Source organism: Terrapene carolina, unplaced genomic scaffold, assembly GCF_002925995.2.
Source record: "Terrapene carolina triunguis isolate 2854851 unplaced genomic scaffold, T_m_triunguis-2.0 Scaffold374, whole genome shotgun sequence".
Taxonomy (NCBI): Eukaryota; Metazoa; Chordata; order Testudines; family Emydidae; genus Terrapene; species Terrapene triunguis.
In genome coordinates this window covers 11238782-11265924 of record NW_020664725.1, presented here as the reverse complement: position 1 = coordinate 11265924, position 27143 = coordinate 11238782, and the positions used below count along the sequence as shown (strand labels likewise).

General features: G+C 47.4%; 1 protein-coding gene across 1 annotated transcript in view; it reads left to right on the top strand.

Annotated features, from left to right (window-relative positions):
* The window catches only part of GRIK4 (glutamate ionotropic receptor kainate type subunit 4), a 179217-nt gene that overhangs the window by 60702 nt on the left and 91372 nt on the right, over nt 1-27143 (top strand). Inside the window, exons 2-4 of the mRNA XM_029912896.1 lie at nt 3006-3170; nt 14801-14898; nt 18895-19060. Coding sequence (XP_029768756.1) covers nt 3006-3170; nt 14801-14898; nt 18895-19060 — 429 coding nt within the window. The remainder of the gene's footprint in view (nt 1-3005; nt 3171-14800; nt 14899-18894; nt 19061-27143) is intronic.

The window sequence follows — 27143 nt, the reverse complement described above, 5'->3', positions numbered from 1 at the left end:
AGCTGGCCAAACAACCTGTTCTATACTCCATGTTTTTGGGCCTAACATACTCAATGAACTGATTTAATTTCTAACCAGTCTCTGTAATGTTCTCTCTCTTTCGCATGCATTCCTGGTACAAACTATAACACGGCCAGGCAAATTTCTTGGGTGACCTAAAAAAATAAACAAATGGAACTGACTGGAAATCTCAACGTCACGTCTCTTTTATACTCTGCTCCTTGTACCTTAAGCTAAGTGCTGGCCCCAAATGACTGACGGCTTTACAGCTGCCATTGCAAAGTCTGACCTGTCTTCCACTAGCCCGTGTCATATAGAAGCCCAGCTGCCAAGCCGACACTTGAGCACGACAAGTTGTTTTATAGTAAACGCCAGACGGGAGGGGAAGTGGAAGGAGTGGGGGGGGGGAGAAAACCTTGTAGTGCAAAGATGATTCTGCTTGTCAGCTGCCCAAACGCTCCAGAAACACATCCTTAATAGCCCCGACGATGCGGCCGCTTTGCTTGTTTTAAAATCACAACAAGCTTTCGCTGCAGGTGAAATGTGCCAGATTGGAGCGTTTCTCATTAGCGGCGACCAGATAGCTGCGAACATTATTTATTTATTTATTCGTTTATTTCTCACCAGCTTACCCGGTGCAGCATTGGCTGGCGTTCTGGGGCTCTCGCACTGAGCTGGGGAGACACCTGAGTAACTGCTCTCCGTCCATGGGCGGGCCTCTCCTTTCACTCCAGTGGAAGTTCCGCATGCGTCTCTGTGGGGAGAATTCTCATGCGAATTATCCCTGAATGGAGGGGAAGAAGGTGGCTTGCATGTCCTGAAGCTGGAGCTGTGTGAAATGAAACCCCAAATCCCAGTGGCCCGGTTGGGGTTTCCTTATAAACTCTCAGCATAGGCCAGGTTGGTCTAAACGTTTCCTTGGGTCTCCAAGCCTTTGGAATGAACCGGGGTTACAGCGGTATAGGTCCAGCAGGTTGTGGCTGTGAGGGCTAGGTGGGATGGGGTACAGCTGAGGAACACAGGAGTGCCGGCATTGTGTCTTCCATAGATTGAATTGCATGAAGAGGAGCTCAAAAGCTGTGTATGCAAAACCCTGTATAAAAAATGCTCAGTGCAAGCAGCTACTTCCTGCATGGGTCTCTCTACGCCCAAGGCAACCATAATGTGATCCTTATGTGCTTATCCCAGAATCATGTCTAGTTCTCAGCCCCTCAGGCCTCTCAGCCTGAAACATCTGGCTAATAGGGCATCAGGAGGAAACTTTCCCTGGGGGCAGGTTATTCCATAACTGCCCACCACATGATTTTTGCACCTTCCCTTGAAGCAGTTGGTGTAGACCACTGCAGACAGAATAGTGGGCTAGATGGACCACGGGTCCGATCCAGCATTACAGTTCCTATGACAGAAATGCCATCACCTGGCTCAAATGGCAACTCCTTGGGATGTCTTTGGGATCTTTTGGTCCCAGCTGGGAGTTACTCTTTTTGCCCAGCCCAGTGGTTTTCAACCTTTTTTTCATTTGCGGACCCCTAAAAATTCTTGAACGGAGGTGCGGACCCCTTTAGAAATCCTAGACATGGACCTCCAGGGATCTGCAGACCACAGGTTGAAAACCGCTGGCCCTAGCCAACATCCTCCTTTAACTTCCCATATGCCTTCTGCGTGTATATTCTCTGGTTTTCCCCCTCCGCTGTTAGAGCAGCACTGTGCTTCAGGTTACAGCCAATTTGCTTTATTTCATCTGTCAGTTCTTTCTCCAAAAAAAAAAGCTTCTGCAGCAAAGTGATGCATTTCAAAGCTTTAACGAGGCCCCCAATTGCTGTAGCTAGTATTTTGTGTGTGTGAGTGTGTGTGAGAGAGAGAGAGATATTTACACCCACATAACTCTGTTTTGGTGGCTGTGATGCTGTTGTAAAACCAGTGTGAGGGAGATAAGCATCGGGCCCATTTGTATTCACACACCAAAAAAAAATGCTCTCTCCCCAGCTAAGATTTAATAGCTAAGCCCTGCAACAAGCTCTGTTATTAACAAGACTCAGCAAACCATACTGCAGAAATTTTACTAACACACTGTGAAGTATTTAGATTAATGCCACTAAACTCCAATCTATTTTTACCTTCTAGAAACAAACAAACAAAAAGTGCATGATGATATCTCCCCCCGCGTAGGACGGATTTGAATAGGCAGATGGTTTTACACGGCGCCTTGATGGACAGCAAATTTGGGCCCAGGAGATAAGATCAAGAATCAAGTGCCTTCTGTTGAAAAATATTTCTCCCATCACTCCCACCCGGGCCCACTCGCTTCCGGAAATATCCAGACTGTGAGAGCTGATTTGCTGGTGTTAGCGCAGCACAGAGACTTTGTTAAATGAATGAACAAAGACCATTGTGTGTGTGTGTGTGTGTGAGAGAGAGTCATAAATCGCAGTAAATCATAATTGTTCTGGTCATTCATACAAATCTTGGATCTGTCCATGGAGCCAAGTATACAACACGCTACTGTATGCTTTGTACTAGGGTGGCACTTAGGACTCTCAATCAAGGATGAGGGTCCTACTGTGCTAGGCGCTGCACAGACAAGTAACAAAGCTCAGCTTCGGAGAGCTCACAATGTACGTGTGAGACCGGACGAAACAGACGGAGAGGGTGGGTGAGGTGATGGTAAAACAAACAGAGCTTAGCGGAAATGCGCGTAGATCACCATATGCCTACCCAGGGCCTGATGATAACACAAGACTTTAGCGGGACTGTGCCTGGGCGCAGGTTTCAGTTTGCCCGGATCCAGCTGCAAGATCGGGGCCTTATTTATTGATATAATTATCTAGCTGGTTCATGCGCTCATACAGGTATTGAAAACCAGCTTTGCAAACTGGCCAGTAAAATTTGCCAGGACAGTCGGGCTCTTCGCTTTCTGCCATGCTGCCCGCTACAGTGGAATGGTTAGGTTCTGCTCTGTACCGATTTCCGTTTCTGAGTTGCTGACCTTTCGCCTTGTTTCCTAGCCGCCATTTTGGATGACCCGATGGAGTGCAGCAGAGGGGAGAGGCTGTCCATTACTCTAGCGAAGAATCGTATTAACCGTGCACCAGAGCGAGCGGGGAAAGCCAAAGTGGAGGTGGACATTTTTGAGCTGCTGAGAGACAGCGAATATGAGACAGCCGAAACCAGTATGTACATCGCAATGTCACCATTCCTTTCTTTGCCTCTGTGTCTCCAAGTGCCTCTCTCTACAACGGCATTGTAGGTGTCCAGTAGGTGGGATCTGCAGAAGTTTCCTACTGCATGTGATGCCCACATTGGCGAATAGTCTCATTATAATCCAGTGGAGCCGCTCACTGTAGTAAGCGCTACTCTGTCACGAGCACTGGAAAGATCAAAACCCCATATTCAGACACTGAATGGCTCTCTAGCTTTGATAGTATCTTAAAGGCACAGGTTTGTCACAGCTCCCCAAGTGAAGTAGAGTATAGGAACAGGGTAGTCTTCCTTTTTAAAAGTTTGTGTGCCCTCTAGTGGTGCTCACAAGCTATTTAAAGGGGTATTACCCTTTTCTCAGACACCACATCATCATGCTGCTAAAGTTTAATGGCTGGCCACATTGCTACATATATGAGGGTATGTCTACACATACTGCACTGCAGTGGTACCGCTGCAGCATGTCTGGTAAAGACGCTCTATGCCGATGGGAGAGACCTCTCCCGTCGGCATAATAAAACCACCTCCGTGAACCGAAGAAGCTGTGCCGGGACATAGTGCTGCGCACAAGAGCACTTATGTCGGTGTGACTTACGTTGCTCAGAGTGGCAGTTTATTCACACCCCTGAGCGACGTATGTGATGCTAACATAGGCTCTAGTGTAGACGTAGCCTGAAATTCACACGAGTACAAAATTTCCACTGCAGAGCTGTCTAACGGCAGATCTACACTAGAAAATTAGATCGACCCAGCTACGTTGCTCAGGAGGGTGAAAAGGACGTAGTTAAGCCCACCTAGCTCCCCACTGCAGTTCTAGGTGGATGGACCTAACTACAGCCTCTCGGGAGGGTGGATTCACTACAGCGATGGGTGGCTGTAATGAGCAGTTACACTGAAGCTGTGCCGCTGTAGCATTTTAAGTGTAGACGTAATCTACTTAAAGCATGTCTAGGCTTGGAAAAGAAATAGGGTTTTACAACGTGTTAGCTAACATTTCTCAACTGACATATTCTTAAACTCCACTTAGTGCTTGGTGTCAGCAAAGACAAACAGGGTAGCTGCTCCAGTATCTTAAGACACCAATGTATTTGTTTACACTAGGTGCTAAGTAATGTTTTTAGACTATGGTATGTTGTCTGTTAAAACTCTTGAGCTGTTTTCCTAGAGGAAATTTACGCCCTATATTGCTATCAGTTTCCCTAATATAGATTAATCTGTAGTCTACATGTGCCCTTAAGGTTTGTGGCTTTAGATACCAGCTTTTCACATCCACATCCATGACTTAAAAGCTGGCTTTATTTTTATTTATTTTTTAACACTGAAGAGTGTTAATAAGTCAGATGTCACCTAAGTCCTTTGGTTAGTTGTATTCCTCCCATCTCCTCCCAGCCCTGCCAAAATTCCCCAAACCTATATGACTGCCCCTTACAGAAACATGCATGGCTGGAAGAGACATCAAGAAGTCATCTAGTCTAGTGCAGACCTCAACAATGAGGCAGAATTATGTATACCTAAACCATCCCTGACAGGTGTTTGTCTAACTGTTCTTAAAAACCTCCAATGATGGGGATGCCACAACCTCCCTAGGTAACCTGTACAGTGCTTAATTATCCTTAGAGCTAGACAGATTTTCCTAATATCTAACCTAAATCTCCCTTGCTGCAAACTAAGCCAATTACTTTATGTCCAACTCTCAGTGGACATGGAGAAGAATTGATCACCGTCCTCGTTATAAAACAACCTTCCCTCCCACACCCTTCTCCCAGTCTTCTCTTTTCTAGCATAGTATAGCAAGACTGTAATTCTCCTCTACCAGCTGGTTTTAAAAGCCCATAGAAGATATGTGAAATTATGTAGAGACACAAGATGGGTGAGGTAATATCTTTTATTAGACCAACTTCTGTTGGTGAGAGAGACAAGTTTTCGAGCTACGCAGAGCTCTGCTTCAGATCTTTGTCAGCTCAAAAGTTTGTCTCTTTCACCAGCAGAAGTTGATCCAATAAAAGATATTCTCACCCACCTTGTCTCTCTAGTATCCTGGGACCCACATGGCTACAACAACACTGCAAACGTTAAATGATGTAGGTTTTTAGAGCAATTTCTATGCAACCCTATTCAATGACTATAGAACCCTATTGGTTTCATCTCTGTTTAGTTCTGTAGGGCTTTCCCTTAAGGGTGAGATGTAGGATGTTAAAAGTGGGCATTGGCTGGACATCTTCAGTAACTACTTTTCATAACCTTCGGCCTTGATTCCTGCATGGTATGGAGACCCCTCCATCGCCATATGGTTCAATGGGAGTTCTGATGCTCATCACTGCAGGTGTGACGTCAAGCATCTGCTCTTTGATTCCCCAAACAGGCATCTATGATGTTCATGCAGCCGTTTCTCTGCATTGGGTAAATACCATACAGGTCAGGAAATACTTGCATTTCCATCGATACATCTGAGCCCATCACCCATGAGACAGGTAGGCTAAAAACTTCAGGGCATGCTTACATTATAGCTGCTACAGTGGCACAGCTAAGGCGCTGCAGCAGCATTGCTGTAGTGTCATAGACGCTTCCTACATCCACAGAAGGGCTTTTTCCATCTATGCAGTTAATCCACCCCCTCAAGGTGCATGGAAGAATTCTTCTGTTGACCTAGTCACATCCACACTCGGGGGTTAGGTCAACCTAAGTACAGTACTCAGAGTGTGACATTTTTCACAGACCTGGGCAACATAGCTAGGTCAATCTGATTTTTAAGCATAGACCCGGCCTCACATATGGCATCTCAGAGACTGTTTAAAGCATTAATCCTCTGCCTCTGCCTGTTGATCACTTTAGGATCCCGCATGTAATCCTTTCTGGTCCTCATGTCGGATTAGTGCCATGCTCATTCTGTTTTATTCCCCCCATCCCAAGGCAGAGCTAGTAAGTAGAGCATCAGTCATGGGAGGGCTTCCTAACCTGCTTCATAGTGGGCAGAGAGAAGAGGAGCACTGAGCAAACAGCCCTGGCTGTGTGGGCGTTACCAGGGTCCGTTTCCCATTTGCACTCCTTGGGAAGTGTGTCCCACACCAGAATACAGCCCATGTCCTTCCAGTAGCCCTTAGTAGGAGAGGAAATGAGAACGGCGCATTGTTTCCCTTGATGGTTTGTTTTGCGCACTTACTGTGTCACGTCTTTGAATTACATGGTAGCATTTTCTGTTCCCCTTTTCTTTAACCCAAACCTCCTCTGTGTATCGCTATTTGTGTTGTTTAACCTCTGCCAGAAAACGGGCAGGGTTTGCAAGGTGGCCAGATTTAACGTGGTAAAAATCTTGCAGCCGATTCCCCTCTCCCTTACACCAGTGTACATTTAATAAGAGCTGGCTGAAAGTTTTCTGACTGGGACATTTTTCTGTTGGAAATGCCAGTTCGCCAAAAGTGAAATGTTTTGCGGAAACATGTCGATTTTGACAACGTTTCATTTTGGAACAAAAAGCCAGAATGGAGCATCCTGATGAGGTGACAATGTTCCATTTCAGCCTTTTCAGAGAAAAATGCTTTGAATTCCTATTTTGCAATGACTTGTCTTTTCATTTTTTTAAAAATTCTGAACCATATAGTGTAATATAAAAGAAAAAAGTGAAATCAGAACAATATGTTTCAGTTTTATTTCATTTAACCCCAAATGATTGTTGTTCAGAATTTTGTTTCTCAGGAAATTTCAATTTTTTTTTGTTTTTGTTCTGTTTCAGAATTAAAAAAAACATTTTTAAAATTGTGGAATTTCCCGCAAAACAGAAAATCCGGTTCCTGCACACCTCTGGGATGAATGTCAATAAAGTTATTCATGATTTGCATGAATGTTAGAAGAGAACCATGCCCTTTAGAGTTAAGGATTGCCTGGCTTTTTGAATACCTGACTTCTCAGCTTTAACATGATGCTAATGCTGTCATTGCATTTAGTATTAATAAAAGTAGCTTAGATGTTTTAACCGATCACAGCAAAAATTTTGTACACCTCTTTAATATTGTTCTCAAATTTCACGCTTTTTGAATTGCTCCAAAACATCACAGCTAACATATGTAGCTGACTGATTCTAGGAATGTTGCTATTGCAGCCGAAAAATGACATTTTGTATCACAGGTGATTAACAGTTTGCGAGAAGAAAGGCTTTTGTGGGTTTCTTTACATTTTATTTTAACACTATTTTTCTTCTTCTTCTTTTTTTTTAGGTTGAGTGAGGTATTTTAATGCATGTGGCTACAAATATGCCATTCCTAGAACGGACAGAAAATGAACAGGTCTTAATCAAATTCATGCATGGTTTGCCACTCTCCCTTTATATCTAAAGGGAAGCAAATGTATCAACTTGTTCTTGTAAGGAAAGCATCTGTAAATGACTATGGTTTGAAGTAAGCCTGCAGTAAAAGGGTTATGGATGGGGCAGTTTTGTCATTACAGGCAAAGCCTGCTTTTCTCAGTGTGTTTGACTTTTCAAATCTCTCTACAGAGATCCAAAATGGGCTGTTTAATCACATCTTTATCTAAACCACCTTCTCTTGAGGTCCAGGAAGGGACTGTTTTTCTACTGATCAATCTGTCTCCTGTGATCTAACGCATCTTCTATGAACCTTCCTTCTGCTAATCCAAACACCTAGAGGCTGTTCAGCCACTACCATGACCAACTGGGGGATTTCTGGCTTTAATGTACACACGAAAATAATATTTCTATGTGCTTAGCTGATGCTTCCATAGTCGTAGCCATGCCATATTGTGCTGTGAACCCATCAGATTTCACAAGCTAAGCAGGGCTGGGCCAGGTCAGTAATAAGATATGGGAATACGTAGCATGCTGCAGGAAATAGTGTTGGCAATTTCAGTAAGTGGTGGTCTCACTCGGAGTTAGCGCCCTAGTATTCCATTGAGGTCATTGCATTGCTGGAAGTGTCGTCTTTCAGAAGAGAAACAAGGCTTAGCCATTCGTGGTCAGTAAAGATCCCACAATGCTTTTCACAAGAGCTCAGATGTTAGACCCCTGCCAAATTCCGGCTGAGGTAATTGCATTTGTAACCCCCTTGTGTAGTTTCATTTGGATTCAAGATTCTTCTTTGCTTCCTGTCCCAAATTGTTGTGAAGGGTTGCTATGTGTTGCCTAATAGCTGCAACGGTCTTCACCTGAGGTGGATGCACTTACTGATGCATGAAGTGTTTTCTATAGAGGCAGAGTTTATGTATGAATATACAAAGTGCTTGGAGATCCTTAGAAATGAAAGCCACCATCTTTATTAATTAGCTATATGTATCTAATCTGAACTCTGTTAGGTTTTTTATTTACAGAAATCGTTCCTTGCTCATTTAAAATGTCTCTTGCAGTTGTCTGAACATGCACACCCATGCTCATTTCCTAGCTTTCGTATAAAGGTCCTGATTCATTAGGGCCTGATTCAGGAAAGCACATAAACACCTGTGTCACAGAGTGAGATAGGTCTGTATCAAATGATATTGTGCAGTGTGCATTGAATGCATATCTAAACTTGCCTGAGGGCAACCTATTGAAATGCACAGGGCCGTAGCAACAAAGAACGTGGCCCCCTCCGAACGGTGGCCCCCTCCGAACATATGTCCGGGCGGGGCCCCTTACAATGCAGAAACTGGAATGCGGTATTTATTTTGCCACTTTTAGGGGCCCCCTTCCTTGCGGGGCCCCCTCCGGTCGGAGGGTACGGAGGGCGCTCACTACGCCTCTGGAAATGCATTCCAGATAGGTGCCTTACCTGGGAAAAGGGATTGACACTTAGTTGAAGGACTATCACAGGGAAGCCATCAAGGTGGGAATCTGGGGCCATCAACTTTGAATGACTCTCCACCCCGGTTTACTCCTGTGGAACAATGTTTTTTCTACACTTGGGCCTGCAGGTGGGGCCAGCATGACTGGGGGAGGGGGGCTGGAGCATCCCAGTGAAGCACACAGAGGAGAGACAGAGGTCTGGCTAAGAACTGGGTGCTGCTCTGTGAGGGAGGGACTCCGCCTTGCCTGAACCTCTTGCAAACCTTGGACTCACACAAAGTGGTGAGATCAGCTCAGGTGAAGGGGCCTCTCAGGACTTCAGCTTTGTTTCCAAGATCTTTAACTCTTGAGTGCTTGAAGAGTTAGGTGTGTGTGGTTAAGAAATCCCTCGGCTAAGCCTGTGGTCCTTGCTTTCCTGCCATGCTGTCTCCAAAGAGGCCAACCTAGAAGCCTGGAGTGGCCAAAAGTTAGCAAGGAAGCGAAGCAGAGATCCCAGCTCGAGAGCAAAGGACTGAAAGGTGTGAGGTAGGAGTATGAGAGTTGGCTTCTGGAAGAAGCTGGGAGCTCTCTCATCTGGAAACTGACTAAAGAAGAAAGTCAGGGGGAGAGAGAGCCTGAAAATGGAGTTCGCTGGTGAATTGCTCTGGGCTGACCAGAATGGACAGTACTTGAACTTTTATGTCTCTGTGTTAACCTACAGACATCCAGTGCTGAGTTCCACTTGATTATTAAACCCTATTATTTTGAGAACCACTGTTTGAGTGTCACTGCAAGTATTGGGGGAGGTGCATTAGTCCTGGAGAGTGTACAAGTCTTTAAGCAGGACAGGCTGAGCAGTCTGATGGCATGAAGCAGGAGGGCTGAAGCCCCAGAGGTTCAGTCTCTGGAGGCAGTGAGGCTTATCCTGAAGGAAGAGTGGGACTCCTTGGGGACCTGGCACATCGAAGGGTTTCCTCCAAGAGACTGTTCCAAAGCTGGGGGCGGGGGCATAGCACCGGTAACACAGGTGAAGATTGGTCCAGATCTTGGACTGTCAGCAGACTTATAGCAATTCATACCAGCTGAGAATCTGGCCTGGAGAGTCTAGTGTCTAAACAATATCCATCAATTGAAGTTCCAGGTCTTCTATGCCAGTGACTGTGCTAGCATCTATGGTTCTCTGGGTCCATTTTCGTCAGTCCAGTTACACCAGGGATGAATGTGGCATTATGTGGACAATTCTGCATCCTCAATTGGGCTGGTCTCTGAGCACACATAGACCGGTGTATGTAGTAGACTTAGGAGTCCAGACATGAGCTACCTGCTGCAGTTTGTCTTTATGGATAAAGTACCCTGAGATAGGAAGACTGTTTGGGTTACAAGAGGCGCTCTCCTTACATGGTCTAATCCTCGGCCTCAGGCATCTCCACTTTGTTGCAGTGTTTTTTCTCTAATTCTGTAGTATGTTTCACCCTGAGAGTGATAAGCTGCCTGTTCTTCCTCTGACAATCGTTGCAACTCAGTTGCTATGACTACTTAACCTATTCTCCCAGTCTCTTTGTTCTTGGCTACCTGAGAGACAAAGGGAAAGGGCACGCCAAACTTTCTCCTGCATGCATGACAAAAATCCCCCCTAGGACTTTTGACTTATTCAAAGGCACACAAATAGGAGAGGGAGCCCACATCTTCTTCCTAGATGCTGGCAGACGCCTGATACTCTGCAGAATAGCTGAACGGTCCCAGCTGTCACCAGGGACTGATGAATGTTTCTAAAACAGAATGCACAGTTTGCAAATTGCTAATATTCTTATTCAAAAAGGGCTATTCAAGAGGTATAAGTGTCTGCAAATTTCTAAGCACACAGAAGCAAGTGCCAGATCCGTGTGAAGTTGCTGGAGAAAAACATCCAGTAGTGGGTACACTAGACTGAACTGAGAGAACAAAACCAAGAGGAGATGTTTGCATGGCATTTACACTTCCTATAAGAACTTAGAAACCTTACTATGCATCCTGGGGACCGGCGGACTTGGTGGTTGAAAATTGAGCCTTTCATCTCCAGGCTGTCTGCACAAACCCAGTCCAGGTCATTTGTGCCCACCTACTGGATGTTTGGTGTCCCACATGAAATGAATTTGATTGCTCTCAGTCACTTTCCTCTGGTCAAAAACCAACAACCCTCCATTACATCCTGGTATTTTGCAGCAGAATGGCCAGCCATTGAGTTGCTGGTTTACAGGTGGTTCATTCAAATCAACATAGAGGCAAATAGAAGGAGAGGTATGTGGGAAGCTTGTACAGTACTTTCTTGTGTTGTATTGCGGACCGAGGCTTTCAGTGGTATTCATTTGCCATGTTTTACCAGTGCTAGATTGACACCATTTTTTTAAAACCAAGAGAAGGATGATGGTATGATTAAATTTCCCCAGTTCACCTGGTATTATTTTATCCTGGTTTTCTAAGGTGTGGATGTGTGTTTTTTTTTTTTTTTTTTTTTTTTTTTTTTTTTTTTTGCCAATTTTAGGATTGAACTTTTTAGGAGCGATCTAATTTTTCATTTTTAGGATGTAAATTTCAGGGAGGCTGGGATGATGTCCTGACTGACTTTGCAATGCACAAGGGTTTTTTTCACCCAAGGAACTCAGAGCTCTTTACAAACATGAGTTAAGCAAATCCTATAATCTCCTTGTTAGAGTAAGCATCATCCCTATTTTACAGATGAACAGAGAGGTAACGTGACTTGCCTGAACTCACAGACATGGATCCTGAGGCGAGATTGGATCACTGTGATCATCTAGTCTGACCTCCTGTATAACACAGATCATCTGGACTTTTCTGAATTAATTTCCTGTTTGAACTAGAGCAATTTTTTTTTTTTTAGAAAAATATCCAACCTTGATTTTAAATGTCCAGTGATAGAAAATCCACCATTACCCTTGGTTACTTGTTCCAATGGTAATTACCCTTACAGGTAAAAATGTGCATCTAATTTCTAGCCTGAATTTCTCCAGCTTTAAGTTCCAGCCATTGGATCTTCTTATAGCTTTTCTGCTAGACTGAAGAGTCCTTTATTATCAGATTTTTGTTCCCCATGGAGGTACTTATCAACTGTGATCAAGTCACACCTTACCCAACTCTTTGTTAAGCTAAATAGATTGAGTCTATCACAATAAAGCGTGTGGTCCAATCCTTTAATCATTCTCATGGCTCTTCTCTGAATCTTCTCCAATTTATCAACATTCTTCTTGAACGGTGGACTCCAGAACTGGAGACAGTATTCCAGCAGTGGTCACACCAGTGTCAAAGACAGAGGTAATATCACCTCTCTTCTCCTATTCGATAGTCTCCTGTTTATACATCCAAGGATCACATTAGACCATTGGCCACAGTGTCGCACTGGTAGCTCCTGTTCAGCTGGTTATTCACCAGGACCCCCAAATCTTTTTCACAATCCCTGTTTCCCATCATATAAGTATGGCTTGCATTCTTTGTTCCTAGATGCATACGTTTACATTTGATTATGTTAAAGTGTGAAATGTTTGCTTGTGCCCAGCTTAACAAATGATTGTGAGGTTAAGAATTGACTCAATGGAGTACAGACAATTCAGAGTCGGTTTTTTTATGTACCTTCTCCAAAAGGAAACAAACACAAACCTGGGAGGAGCAATGTTGTTGCATCAACCAATAAGTGACATATAAGGAAGCCTGCAGTCATACCACTTTCAGTTCTTACAACCCAAGCACGGACAGACCAGACCAGTACATGGACGGAGTCCTTAGAGGAACTTCTAAGGAGCCGCAGGAAGGAGATTGGCAATTTATTAGGGAGCAGACTGAACTTTTGTGGTGTTAGGGGCACTATGGTTTGGAGAGGGAAAGAATTAAATGACTCCTAGAACTGACATCCTAGCCACTTTCACTGTTTCATAAAAGTAGGGAGCCAAATTCCAATACAGGCATTGCCCCATGTCCTAACTAATCCTTACTGCAGGTTCATTGAAATGTTCTTCATTTCCTGACTTCAATCTACATAGAGTTGTTCTGCACTGGCAAACAACTGCTGCTGTCAGTGCAGTGATGTCTAGTTTTGATATGTGACCAATTCATCAGCAGGGCTTAGCGTAGAACCCAGGAGTCCTGGCTCCCCGCTTCCTTCTCTAACCACTAAATTATCTACTTTGTAGATTTTAAAACTGGAAGGGACCATTATGATCATCTAGTCTGACCTCCTGCATAACATTCACCTACTGATTCCTGCATTGAGTCCAATAGCTTGTCGAATGAGAGCGTATCTTCTTTTGGAAGACATCCAATCTGGATTTAAAGACTTTAAGGGAGAATACACTGTATCCCTTGGCAAGGCAGTGCCAATGATTAATTACCCTCACTGTTTAAAAGAAAACAACATTGCGCCACGTTGAATATTTCTAGCTTCAATTTCCAGCCACTGAATCTTGACTAAATTTCACAACTGTGATGAAAGAATCATACCCCAAGACAGACAAGCCACTTGATATCTAAGAGACCACAACTTAGATGCGTGACCTGTTTTTTTTTAATCGGGAAGTTCACAAATATTTGGTTCTGAAAACGTTGACAAGATGATCCTGTAGGGAAGGCAAATGAGTCTGGTGAACCAACTGGTATCCTCTTTCCTTGGAAGAAACTCACATTTGCGCTAGTGGAGCAAATACAACTTTGTATTTGTTCACAGGGCTTCTTTGGTCTGGTTGGGGAAGAGGTGGGAGAGTGGTGGTATTCAATCAACCACAGTTTTTCAGTTAGCCTGGGCCTGTGATATCTTTCAGAACAACTGCTCACCCACATTAAATTCAGAATATCCTTCAAGGGGTCTTTGGAGCTTAGAAATGACAAAGCTGCTGGTTTCAGTCTATGGAGGCTTCACTCATACAAATTACTCCAGAGGAACAGCCCTCGATGGGTTGGTAGGGTTTGAATTCCACCATGGAGGTGACACCAATTGGACGGTCTTTGGAACCCTATCCAGCTCAGTCATGCTACGACTGAAAGCACAAAAGGTTCCTGTTTAACCCAGGAGGAGGCTTAGGGGAAGAGAATTCAGCTTTCTGAGTTTTTCAGGGTCTTGTTAATGTTCTATCAAACTGGTGGCATGGATCCAGAGTGCTCACTGCCACTGAGCAGAACATATAGTAAAAACAAACCAAGTACAATAATTTAATTCATATTATTGTTCAGTTCTTCAGAGGATGAGCTAGCAAATTTGTGCCTGTTTGGCTTCTGCCGATGTTGCTTTAACCAGGGTAATGTCCTCCTTTTAGTATCTTCCATAAACTTCAATGAAAGATGTCCTGCAGCAATGGGGGTCTGGTCTGAAAAGAGAAATGTCCTGGTTGTGGGGCAAAGGGATGAGGCTCTGGCTGGGGTTGGAGGAGAGTGTGGTGGGATAACTGGAAAGCGGGGTTATTGAGGGGGGTTCCATGGGATTGGGGTGGAGGGTTTGCTGTGAGCTCTGGACAGGAGACACATGGTGGTGATATGGGCTTTGGGTGGTGGGGATTTCACAAGGTTTGGGATGCTGCATGGTCTGGCGTATAGGGCAGTGGGACTGTGGCACTCCAGGGAACAGGAGATGTGCTGTGGGTCAGGAACTTGACCCCTTAGGAACTACGAGGAACAGGGTGGCAATGACTCCATGAAGTTCTGGGTACAAAGGCAGTGGGTTCTGTATAGTGTGGGGGCATGGATGAATTTATACTCAGCCCCTGTGGATGGGGAAGAAGATACAGTAGGCATTGGTACTTACTGAGAATCTGGGATAACCCCCTATTGATTAACACGTTTCCTCTCCTGCTTTCTAATTCTCCGTGGTGATCCCAGTGTGCCAGATTCTTCCGAAAGGGGTGGTAGCCGTCCTGGGACCTTCGTCGAGTCCGGCCTCAAGCTCTATTATCAGCAATATCTGCGGGGAGAAAGAGGTGAGTGAAATCCCATGGGTGGGAATATCTCGAGGCTGTCTGAGAGGCTGACTGAGCTGCCTTGCAGGGCCCCCGTAGCCCGATGGTGGCATTGCATGTCCACAGGGCATTGGGCTGCTAGGTCGTACTGGAGAGGCATAAAATTCAGTCTGTCTGGGACAGGGAGGAAGCCCACTTTTGGGGGGCGAAGGGGTGCAGAATAGTTCCCCTGGCCTCTTTTTCCCACTCTAGCACAATCTCGTGTCCACTGCAAATTCTCTTCCTAACACATAAGACTCAGGGCAGTGTAGGCTTTGCTGGAGACCCTCAGGCAGAGTTCTACCCCCCACCCTCTCTGTCAGGCTCTGGATGGAGTGGGTACTTTGCTGTCTCTGCTGAATGTTACCTGAATGCCCTACGAATGCAGCATCTCCCCTCTGATTTATTAACCGCAAATGAGATGATTATTCGCCTCCCTAGTTCCGATCCCATTAGACTTTCTGCCTTAGAGCCGCGGGAGCCTCCTCTGCAGAACCAGCAGGGAAGATGTCCTGCTGCTGAGTCACTTTCTCCTTCACAGGGTCCCAGCTGGCGTCTTCTGCTTTTCGGTCACTCTCTTTCCCCACAGAGGTCAGCCAAGGTCTTCCTGCTGTTCCTCCACCCATTTCTGCTTCCAGCTTCTCCTCGCTGTGGCTCTCCTTCTTCTTCCTCTCCAGGGTCTGGCTGCTGCTTTTCTTCCGCCAGTCCTAGGAAGACCTCTTGCTGCTTTCCCGTCCGTCGCCCCGCCATGCACACACAGACCCCAATGTGGGTCCAACTACTGCTATGTCCGTTTCTTTCTGCCCAGCGGGGCACGTACACAGCCTTGCATCACCCTAGTATCTGAGCACCTCACCATCACGAGTGGACTCGATCCTCGCCACACCCCTGCGAGGCAGGGAAGGGCTGTTATCGGCATTTTACCCCTGGGGAATTGAGACACGGGACAGGTGAAGCGACTTGTCCCAGGGAGCCCTGTGATGTCTGTGGCAGAGCTGACACTTGAATCCAGATCTCCTGAGTTCCAGTCCAGTGCCTTATTCACTAGGCCCACCTTCCTCTAACCATCTGTGGGCTGCAGCAAGGTGTACCTGAACTTATAATTCAGGGCATGGGTCCCATCTGTCCTGTTCCCTTCTCTTAACTCCTTGTTCTTCCTCCTCTCTCATATCACATCTCCTTCTGCTTCTCCGCCAGTCTCACCCCATCTCCCACTTTCTCCGGCACTACCCATTCCTCCAGCTTCTCTAGCAAAAGCCCTGAACTGCCTCGTCAGCTACAGTCGCAAAAGCCAGCACCTGCTTGGCCAGCATGACTCAGCACAGACGCTCCCAGCAGTCACTAGTTTGTGCACGACTCTCCTGGAAGATTACACTCCCTTTCTGTTTGGCGATGTTTCTTCAATACAACCCTTTTTAATCTACACCCAGATTATGTCTCTGATTTAATATTTTATAAACCCTCAACTGCCGGCGTACACTGATCCATCTGCTCCGGGGAAAAGAAATTGAGTTCTCTTCTTACAGTTCATCCCTTCATAGCCTGATAACATCTCTCAGCCATTTACTGGACTCTGTCTCTGGTGCCTCCACAGCGTAGGAGCGTCTGAAATGGAACACGGTAAATAGCTTGTATTCGCAAATGAATTGCATTGCTTTATTTCCCTAGAATCAGAGGCATTAGAGCTGGATGAGATCTGCTAGACCCAATTCCCTCAGCTACCGCAGGATTGTCCCCCCAAGTACCTTTTCTAATTGTTTGATCCATTGCAGGGTTAACTGCCTCAAGCATCCGCCACTTCCCAGGCAAAGACCAATCTGCCGTAACAGATTATCAGTGTTTTTCCTGATATTCATCTGAACTCTGTGCCTCTCTGATCTCAGCCAGTTGTTTCTAGTCAGACTCCCCATGTTCCACCCTAAGCAATTCTCTTCCTCTTTTTAGAGGTGGTCCTGAATCAAAACTGGGGTTCTCAGAAGTTCAGATCCAGTCTTATCTGTCTGGTTATTGAACCTAATCCTCTCTGCTGTCATTTGCACTGGTATGAATCAGGAATGACTTGTCGTTATTTGTTTTACAGTAGCATCTAGCGGCCTCAGCCAAGATCAGGGCCCCATTGTGCCAGGTGCTAAGGACAGTAGTAAGACAGCCTCCGTCCTGAAAAGCTTCCAGTCTAAGCAGACAAGGCAGGCAAAGGAAGTGCTCTTGTACCGATGGGGAGCGGTTGCACGCAGAGGTGAAGTGACTTGCCTGAGGGGGGACACAAGGCGTCTGTGGCGGAGCAGATAGATCTCCTGAGTCACAGTCCAGTGCTTTAACCTAAAGACTGTCGTGTTGAAGTCACTGGCGGTACGCTGGCGTAAAGCCACCTGAAAGGAGACCAGAATTAGACCTCCTGTCTCTGTCTTGGGCTGACCCAAAGCCGTGGATTGGAGCAACCCTCAGCTTTGTGACTTGGGCCCACCTCTTTGGGGATCGCACCCTGCAGACGTTTGTGGCGGGTTCTAGTGTACACCTCTGTCTGCGCATCTCTCTGCCTCGTTAATCGTCATTCCCACGAGCCTCAGACTCCATCTGGCTTCAGAGAATGATCAACAAGCCCAGGCTGTAGATGTCCCGTCTACATTAGTTAAAGGAATCTGCCTGTGGCGTACAGTCTGCTTCTCTCCCTGTTAATGGAGCCCAGGCTGAGGGCTGCGGAGCGAGATCAAGGCAGATAGCAGCTTATTACTCTTTAACTTTCCTATTACTAACAAAACAGCTTATGCCTCCAATAAAAGCAGCCATCACAACCCACTAACAGCCTTCCCCAGGAGGAGACGGATCAGAGGCGTGGGGTGATAGCTTCTGGAAGTGCCGCTAATGGAAGCAAAGAGGACTTGACACTGCTCTAATGAAGCAGAACCAGATGTTCCCCTTTTTCTGTTCTGTTTCTTCCCAATAATCCATGCTGTTAAAAAACAAACAAACAAATCCCTTCTCTGTCCCGCTGACCCTCATCCTTGCTGGTCTCCCATCGCTCCCGTTCCATGTGCACCATGGGCTCCTTGGCCTCACGTTGGCCGTATTCCCTGGCATGCAGCGTCTCAGTGCTGCCTCCACTCCCGTTTATGAATGGCAAATGAAATATTATCAGGACTCGAAGCTCAGATCCCTTTGGATTAGCCTGTTACTTCTCCGCAGATCAAACAGCGCAAAGCTTTAGACTGCTGCGTCTGTTTCTCCTTCTCCCGAGATTCACCAGCATGGGGTCATCTTGTTCTTCTTTGGGTCTCTCCTAAAGGTTTCAGCGAGGCTCTGACTGCTAGACGTTCTTTAAGGGTCTCAGCCGGGGACTCCCTGGTCCATTTCTTCCCATCACTCCAAGCCACGCTTCTTGCTGCTGTGACTTTCTCCTTCTCAGGATCCACAAGAGCAAAAACACATTTAAGATTCCATCCACAAGCACTGACTTTAATTTTTACCCCGGTGTGCTCCACCCCGCTCTGCCCCAAGATCCCACCCCCACTCCGTTCCTTCCCCTGAGGTCCCACCCTCGCTCCGCCTCTTCCCACTCTTGCTCCACCCCCTCCTCTGAGGCTCCGCCCTCACTCCACCTCTTCCCACCCCTGCTTAAACCCCTCTCCCAAAGCCCTCGCCACTCGCTGCTCTCCGCCCTCCCCCAAGCGCTTCCCGCAGCCGCCAAACAGTTGATCAGGAGCGCCGCCGATCAGCTGTCACTGGTAGGTGCAGAGCACCCACTATTTTTTTCCCATGGGTGCTCCAGCCCCGGAGCACCCATGGAGTTGACGCCTATGCTTCTATCCATTGTCTCCTCCATTCAGTAGAATATTCTGCGCAGTTTTACTGGGATGTCTTTTCTCTCGCCTGCTTCCCACGTGGCACTGGGTTGACTGTTTTTTACTGGAGAAATGCATCTTCTCCAATTGACCTTTCTCTCTTTCTTTCGGTATCTTCTGTTCTTTCTCATTTTTCCAGGTCCCTCATTTCAAAGTTGCCCCAGAGGAATTCCTCAAGTTCCAGTTCCAGCGATTCACCACCTTGAACCTCCACCCCAGCAACACCGACATCAGCGTGGCCGTAGCTGGGATCCTGAACTTCTTTAACTGCACCACTGCCTGCCTCATCTGTGCCAAAGCGGAATGTAAGTCGCCCCGGTTTGTGTGAACCCCCTGCTGCTCCTGCTTGTTTCTCATTATATCCCCTTCTCACATCGGTTACCTCTCCCTGCTGTGTAAAAATGTCTCTAGGGTCCAGCCCTGGGTGGTGAAATCCCACTGGCAAGGCTAGTGTCGATTGCTGGAGGCCTGGGCTTTTCTCTGATTATAGGGGCCTAAAATAATCCATTTTACTAATGACGGGATCTGTCCTGTCCGGGGCAAGAGGGGAACTTGCTGAAATCAGAGGCGAGTGAGAGGCCTACAGCTGGGGTCCACAGCTAGAACCAAGTCCAGACTTTTCCAGCAGCAGTTTATGAGAGATGGGGGTTGGGGGGAAGGACGTTGGCTGCCTTTTGGTTTCATAGCGAGCGTTTTACCTGATGGATGGGTTTCCATAACGGAAAAAGCCTGAGGTCAGTTCCGGATAAAGCACCGTTTGGAAATGCGTCTTTCTGAGACTTGTGTGCAGTCTGTGACCTAAACCGAGTGCATGCTGGATTTCGCTAATGTCCAGCCCGTTCTGTGCAATCCTGGGTGCTGACTTACTCACTTGCGCATGATTCTGCCACCAGGCATGCCCCAGTAACTGCACAGCTGTATGCCTGCCTGATAACTTCTACACACATTAGGAGGCCTCTCTCCTCTGCTGGTTTTGTGCTCCAGTGGAACTCCATTGACATCCTGGGCTTCACTCCTGATTAGGATGGAGTCAGCGAGAGGGGAATTGGGCCCCGTGTGTTTCGATGTTAGCTTGCGGGCACGTAGATCTGGTGGTTACTGACATGTGCGTCTCTGAGCATGAGTGCAGGCTTATAAATCTGATTTTTTGTACAATGTGGATGGGCCCACACTAGACCTCTGGGTCCAAACACCCACCCACAAACCATGGGGAAGTTCAGATCCAAACTCTGCAGCTCTGGCTCATCTCTAATGCACACACCACCCCTTTATATGCATGCACCGTCCTTTCCCTGCCATGCCCTCACATGCTTGTGTCTTTCCAGGTAATATCATTAAGATTGCAGCTAAGCTCACCAGACCTCGGGACATGACATGGTTAAGGGTTCCCATTAGCACGTGGTATTTTCTTTTCAAAGTGGTAGCTGGATGCATTAGGGCTGAAGTGTTCCAGTACAAAGGAGCCTGCTGTAGGGGGTGGTGAAGAGGTGCACTGCCCTAGTGGGAGCTGCAGGGGGCACTGTGCATCGGCACAAAGCCTCCAGGAGAAGCCTAGTGCCAGCAGAATGTAAGCTAGCAGCCTGGATCTGTCCTTGCATTCAGGAGAGCAATAGAACTTCCATTCTGACCAGCTCCGGCATGGATGCAAGAAGGGTCCTTGCACCCTCTTCCCAAATTGTGCACCCGCTGAGGGCCAGATCCTCAGGTGGTGTAAATCAGCAAAATCCCCATTGACTCCAATTTACTCCGGCTGAGGATCTGGCCCAAGGTGTGCAGCGACACTGCATTGATGTTAATGCTTCAGCCTTTTTACTCTGATTTTTCCTGCTGTACCTTTAACATTGCCATGAACCCATTTTTCATATCATCTTTTTTATACCTCATGTGCAGCTTTTCCTTATCTCCCCGCGGCGACACACGGTGCGATGCACACACGCTCGGGAACACACAGACTCATAACCAGGCGTCTGACTGCATCTGCCCATCCACAAGCCGACACACTCAGGTGCCTCCCACTTAATTCAGTCCCTGGTTAATTTGATCCTTCATTTAACTGGATCGAAGAATCTCAGGAACCAAATGGCTTGTGTTAAATAATTCAACGTCCACCCTTAATTGAATCAATCTGGATAGCTTTAATCAGGGACTGCTGGATAACTCAATTGCTGGCTCCAGGAAGTTACCCCTTAGGGCTAGTGTGACATTTAGCCACAAGGCCTGAGTAGGAGGAGCCCTGTCCCAGGCCAGAGGAGTCCTGGAGAGAAGGTGCCTCATGCAGCTACAACTCCCCCATCCTGCTCTTTGCACTAGCCATTATGCTGGCACAGAGGACAGGAATGGACCATAGTCCTGCTCTGTGGCCGGGAGCAGAAGCCAGCACCTCAAGCACAGAAACTGCTATTGGCCACTGTCCTTGAGCAAGAGCATGGGAGGGGAGGGCTTTTTGCATACCCCTTTCTAGCCGAGCCAGGACCGCACACAATCTGGCCATTACTTGATAAGGACATTCCATTTTGAGGGCCCACACTGTTTGTTTTGGTGCGATAGCTAGAAACTCCTGCCCAAGGAGCAGAGAGTCTGAGCTGTTTGGTTTAACGCAGGACTGTGTGACAGGACTCCTGGGTTCTATTCCTAGTCTTGCTACCGACTCACCCTGCGACCTCGGAAAAGTCTCGTCTGTGAGCTAGTTGTCACCTATGCTGGAGTGAACAGAAAGTAACTCTCTCTCGCAGTCCATGGAGTTACGCCGGTGCAAAACCAGTGCACTCGGGAGCAGACTCCGGTCCCGTGACTCCGTTTCCCCATCTCAGAGAGGTTGTGCGGGATAATTCGCTCTAACCTGGAAGGCGCTGCGTGTTTTTAGAAAACCCGCGGCAAATAGGACACAATTCCAACTCCGATCTGTTGTGGGCGGAGATGGCTGTTGCTATCACAATCCCAACCATGTGTTGTACAAGCTGTGATCTGCACCCTGGCAGTGAGAGGGAAAACAAGGCAAGCTGCTTAATTCAGTCCAAGAACCAGGGGTGAATCAAAGCAAAGGAGCAGGCTCTATGCCTGAGGCCACACGGACGCCTACCCGTGTGTGCACGTTTCGTATCTGTGCCAGCATAATGGCTGCTGCAAACGGCTCACCCTCAGGGAGCGCACAGGGAAGACTGCCTGCAGGTGGCATCTCCCCAGTGGTCCTCTGGGGCCGAGGCATCCCTGTGCCATCATCCTCTGCTCAGGTCAAGGCTTGTAGCTGAATACTACAGTGCAGGGAATGAACTGCCTGCATGGATACATGTGCATGCACAGATCCTGCTTTCTCCAATAGCCCTTGATCACAGAGACGGGAAAACACTGTTATCACCATTGTCTGATGGGGAAAGGGAGTCAGCAAGGCTCAGGACTCTGGGGTAGAGCTGGGTGAATATATTTCAACTAATAGTTTTTTCATCGGAAAAAAAAAATGTTCAGGTCCCCAAACCTATTTTTCGACTCCGAGCTGAACTTAGCCAAAGGTTGAGTTGAACCAAAAAATAGTTTTAAAGCGGAAACGTTTTGTTTCGACCATTTCGTTTCAAATCAACATTTGGCCAATTAAAAATAAAGGGGGGGGGGGGACGTGTGGAAAAAATAGTTGACTTGAAACAACTCCCCCACCCCCACCCCCAAATCATTTGGAATCAACTTAGAACAATTGTTTTTCAAGTTTTTATTTAAACAACAATTTACAGGGGGTGGGGGAGGGGAGGGGAGAAGGCTTTCCGTTTGAATTGACTGGAATTTTTTCAGCTCGGTCGTTTCAGGCCTCGGACGGAAAACTTCATTATTCACTGTTGTATTCCTGAGTCCCACTCACCTGCTCTAGCCACTAGAGCAGCGATACTCAGACAGTGGTTCGCGAGCTGCAAGTGGTTCTTTAATATGTCTCCTTGCAGCACATGATGTTGAAACATTGTGTGATTTAATTAACCAATTGGGAGGCATTTACTGTGTTATTAACCACTTGTAGTTGATAAAATAATAATACTATATATAAAAACTAAATATTTCCCCTCTCGTACTGTTTAAATATGAATGTCTAGTACTATAGTAAATGAAACAACGAATTCACCCTACTGTGGCTCTTGTGGGTAATGTTGATCACTAATTTGGCTCCTGAACCACTGAGGTCTGAGTATCACTGCCCTACATGAAGCTGCCTCTAAGTCCCCAGACAAAAGGTGAGTGGGTACCGTGCTTGGTTTGGGAAACATTCCGGCTTTGCCGCTCCCAGATGAGCCCTGGTGAACAGCGCAGATTGTGTCCACATCTGCTCATGCCTCTCCACGCTTGGTGGTCCTCATTTATGCTCTTCAAAGTTGCCGGGAGGGGTCTACACGTCCTTGCTCATGTCTGGCCTGTAAAACAGCCTTCTGAAGTGCCAGTCTGTCAGCGGCGGGCGGTCCGCTTTCTCGTGTCACTAGAACAAAAAAGGGAATCTCTTCAGATAACAGAATCTTCCCTCCCCACGCCGAGAGGCGGGGATGACGGGGCTATGGGCAGGATATAACGTGCTGGGAATGATAATTCCCTCAAGCCAGAGGAGAGGAAATCAGCTGTCTCCGCCGAGCCTCCTCACCCCCCTCGTGGTGCCTGATCTGGTTTAGAAACTGGCCAGCAGGGCTGTGCCTTCTGACCCAGAGAGTCTCCACCGCTGTCTGCCTGCAGTGGTGGGATAGAGTAGGACTCGGGAAAGGCTAGGGTAGGGCGAGCACTGGTGGAGGGCGGTGGGGTGGTGGGGGAGGGATAAAAATGGAAAAACTAATCAAGAGAGATGAAATGAGGGTCTGATGTGACTTGCGGTTCCATTTAGCGGCTGCGTTAGGGGATGCTTTCCAATCTGCCTCATTAATGCATGGCTGAGACACACGGCCTGCAGAATTAAGGAGCAGGATCTAATTTTATTTTGCGGGGCTGAAATTAGACACACACTAGAAAATTCCAGCGTGTCCTGCTGGCTTTTCTTTCTCTGCCGGGGAATTTCTGCAGAGTGTGGGGGGCAGAGCCTGGTGTAAATTGACCTCGCTCCCTTGGCTCCACTCCCCACCTGTGGGCTGCCCAGCAGAGTATGAGATGGAGCAATAGCAAATGACTCCCCCTAAGGCATTCCCGGGGGAGGGCAGCTCGGGAGGTGCTGCCCCATGTTGTGGACAGATTGTAAGGGCACAATCCAGCTGCCTGTGCGAGAGACTCCTATTCTGCAACGCTTTGCATAGAGCGTTTGCTGCCGATGCCTGCCCCAGTGTTTGAGCTGGAGGAGGGGCCCCTGCCTCCTCCGCCTCCATATGTGTTCGTTCACCTGGAACACGGAGCTGAGAACTCCAACGTGAGCTCTGCGCCCACCTGCCAGGAGTCCTGCTACCTCCCCACTGTCATTGCTCAAGATGGAGCCCGAGCATGACTGTGTGCCATGCAGGAGGCTCCCCTGAGTAACATCTCCACAGCCGGCCTTCCACATCTTTAACCAGCTTGCAATAAGGCAGGCGTCCTCTTCCCCCTCCCCCAGGACTTGCAGTCCTGCTGTATTTGGTATTGATCTGGGCAGATGCATCCTGAGCGAGGCTAATGCGTTCCTGAAGTCCACAGTGAGGGAGAGCGAAAGTCATTTGATTTAGTCTGATGTGCAGCTCAGGCCTGTCTCTCTGCAGACAGGAGAAGCTGGCTTTAACCCTTCATGCACCAGCATCCTGCACCATGAAGTCCTTATTATGGGTTATCATAGCGCATTGAGGGCCTTGAATTGGGGCCTTGTTGTGCTAGGTACTGTGCAAAGACCGCGTGAGAGACAGGCCTTGCCCCAAGGAGTTCGCAGGCGAGAGAGAGAGAGAGAAACTGAGGCACAGAGCAGTGAAATGACTCACTCTAGGCCACCCAGCAAGTCAGCAGCCGTACTGGGAGTAGACACCAGTGCCCTTTCCGCCAGCCTGCACTGCCTCCCGTCCTGGCGTGATTAGCCTTGCCACTGAAGCCGGCAGGGAGGGAGTCCGTAGAATTCTCATAACCTACGGCCGCTCCTTGCCAGGAAGAGTTTAAATGTTTCCTGGTGTTCTTGGTGTTGCTCTGTAGATGCCCAGTGACTGTTATTCTGTAAACACCCAGGGCCCTCCTATGAGAGTCCCCCTGCTATGCTATTGGGGGGCAAATGTTGTTCAGTTACTGGGCTAGGAATCGGGAGATGGGGGTTCTAGTCCCGTGTGATGATGGCTAAGTTATTTCCCCTCTCTGGGCATCAGTTTCCCCATCTGCCACATGGGGCTAATGACACTGACCTACGGCAGAGGGGAGTCGTGGGGCCAAATCCAGTCATTGAAACGATGGATTGTCTTGTTGTTAAGGCACCGGCGTGAGACTCAGAAGGCCTGGGTTCAATTCCTGGCTCCATGTGTGACCTTGGGCAAGAATCTCTCTGGGCCTCACTTTCCCCCACCTGTAAAATGGGAGTGATAATCCTTCCTTTGTCCTGCCTACACTGCACATCTCTCTGGGCAGGGGGTGGTCTCTGGCTGTAACGTTGTACGATTCCAACCACCAGGGGGCCACAATCTCAGTTAAAGCCTCCTGTCACTACTGCAATGCTAAGAATACAAAATAATTCATGTTTGCTTTAGGAATGCCTTCCAAAGAAATAACACAGCCAGTAGTCTTGGGATTATCCTTCCATGACTCCGTGCCAGCTCTTGCGATTTTAAATGCTGGGGCATCAGTTAATGAGACAGAGGTCTCCTCACCCCCAGGCCTCGGGTTTAAAATCAGCTCAGGTTGGTAGCAGCAGCTTGGGAACTTGCATTGTCCTCCTCATTGTCCTTTTCTTAACCAAGAGAAATGCATAATTGCCGTGAAACTGGGCCACTTTTAGAAAGACAAAGGAAACACAAAAGCCTCCTTTTCTGAGGGCTTAATGGAATCGTGGTGAGTGAAGGTGCTTCTCAGATCTTTCTCGTGTGAGCGCCGGTTCGGAGTTTGCCTAAATAATAGCCGAGTAGTTGTACTTACACCCTTTCCCCCAACCTGTGTCTGGCTTGTTTATAGATTGTACATTCTCTGGGGCAGGGACCATCTACTTCTCTGCGCCGGTACAATGAGACCCTATTCTTGGCTGGCCTTTAGGCACGACTGGAATAAACGTGATTATTAATAACCGACTGTTATTGCTGGAAGCGTCTGCTCCTTGGTAGGAAAGGAGATTGCAGGTGTGGAGGAAATGAAACTGTGCAGAGACCTGGCACAAAGCATAGACAACATTTAGATCCCACTTAAACCCATAAAATAACACTCAGGTGGCGTATATGGCCTCTTAGAATTTCACCCTCCATGAAGAAATAGACTAGGACGTTAATTCCATCCCAGAGAAATCCTGCTGACTGCAGTTGCTTTAGTCCCCAGCTGAGTTCCTCCTGGATTAAGGAGGAAAGGCAGGGGGCACCACATGGTAAAGCGCTCAGTGCACGCACACTGGTTTGCTGAAAAACCTCTCCGTGAATGAGACTCCACTCATGTAGGCTTCATCTCTGTAATGCATCGCTTTGTTGCCTTTTGTGAAGAGTTGGGCGTTCTTGAGAGCAGCACTCTCCCTCTTGATTGCCTTGCATCGTATCACAGTGTATTGCTTCCCCAGCCCTTGACTTTCTGGGTGAATAAACGGTTGAGTGCAGTCAAAATGACATTTAGTTGAAGAGTTGAGTGCTGGGCTCGAAACACAGGAACGGTGAGGGTACGTCTACACTGCAAACAAAAAACAACCCCGTGGCAGCAAGAGTCAGAGCCGGGTCAAGTGACTCGGGGTCACGGGGCTCATGTTACAGTGCCAAAAATATTAGTGTAGACGTTCCCGCTTGGGCTGGAGTTCAAGCTCAGAAACCAAGTGAGAGAGGTCAGCCTCAGGGCCTGAGCATCAGCCTGAGTGGGAATGTCTATACGGCTATTTTTAGTCCCGTAGCGTGAGCCCCAGTCAGTTGAGCCAGGCTCAGAGACTCGGTGCCACTGGTTTATTTATTTATTACGGGGTAGACTTACCCCGAGTGCCCCTCTGACAGCCAGGGCACTGGCCTTAAACTCTGGGTTTGGGATCTGTTCTTTGTTTGCTTCCTTTGGAGGGATGCTGGTAGTTAACTAGTCCAGTTTCCATTTGTTTAATTCCTCCTTTGAAAAAAGCTAACCAACCAAACTCCTCCCTTTCCAGCCCAGTCTAGGGCTGGATGCTACATAATCTTTCATCATGCCAGGAATTTTACTGGCTTCATTGCATACATAAGGGTTTGCCGAATCAGGATTGTAAGGTATTTGGGCTAGGGACATGCTTGTTGTTGTTATTTATACGACAGAAATGCCAAAAAGCACAGAGGCAGAGTGAGATAACCA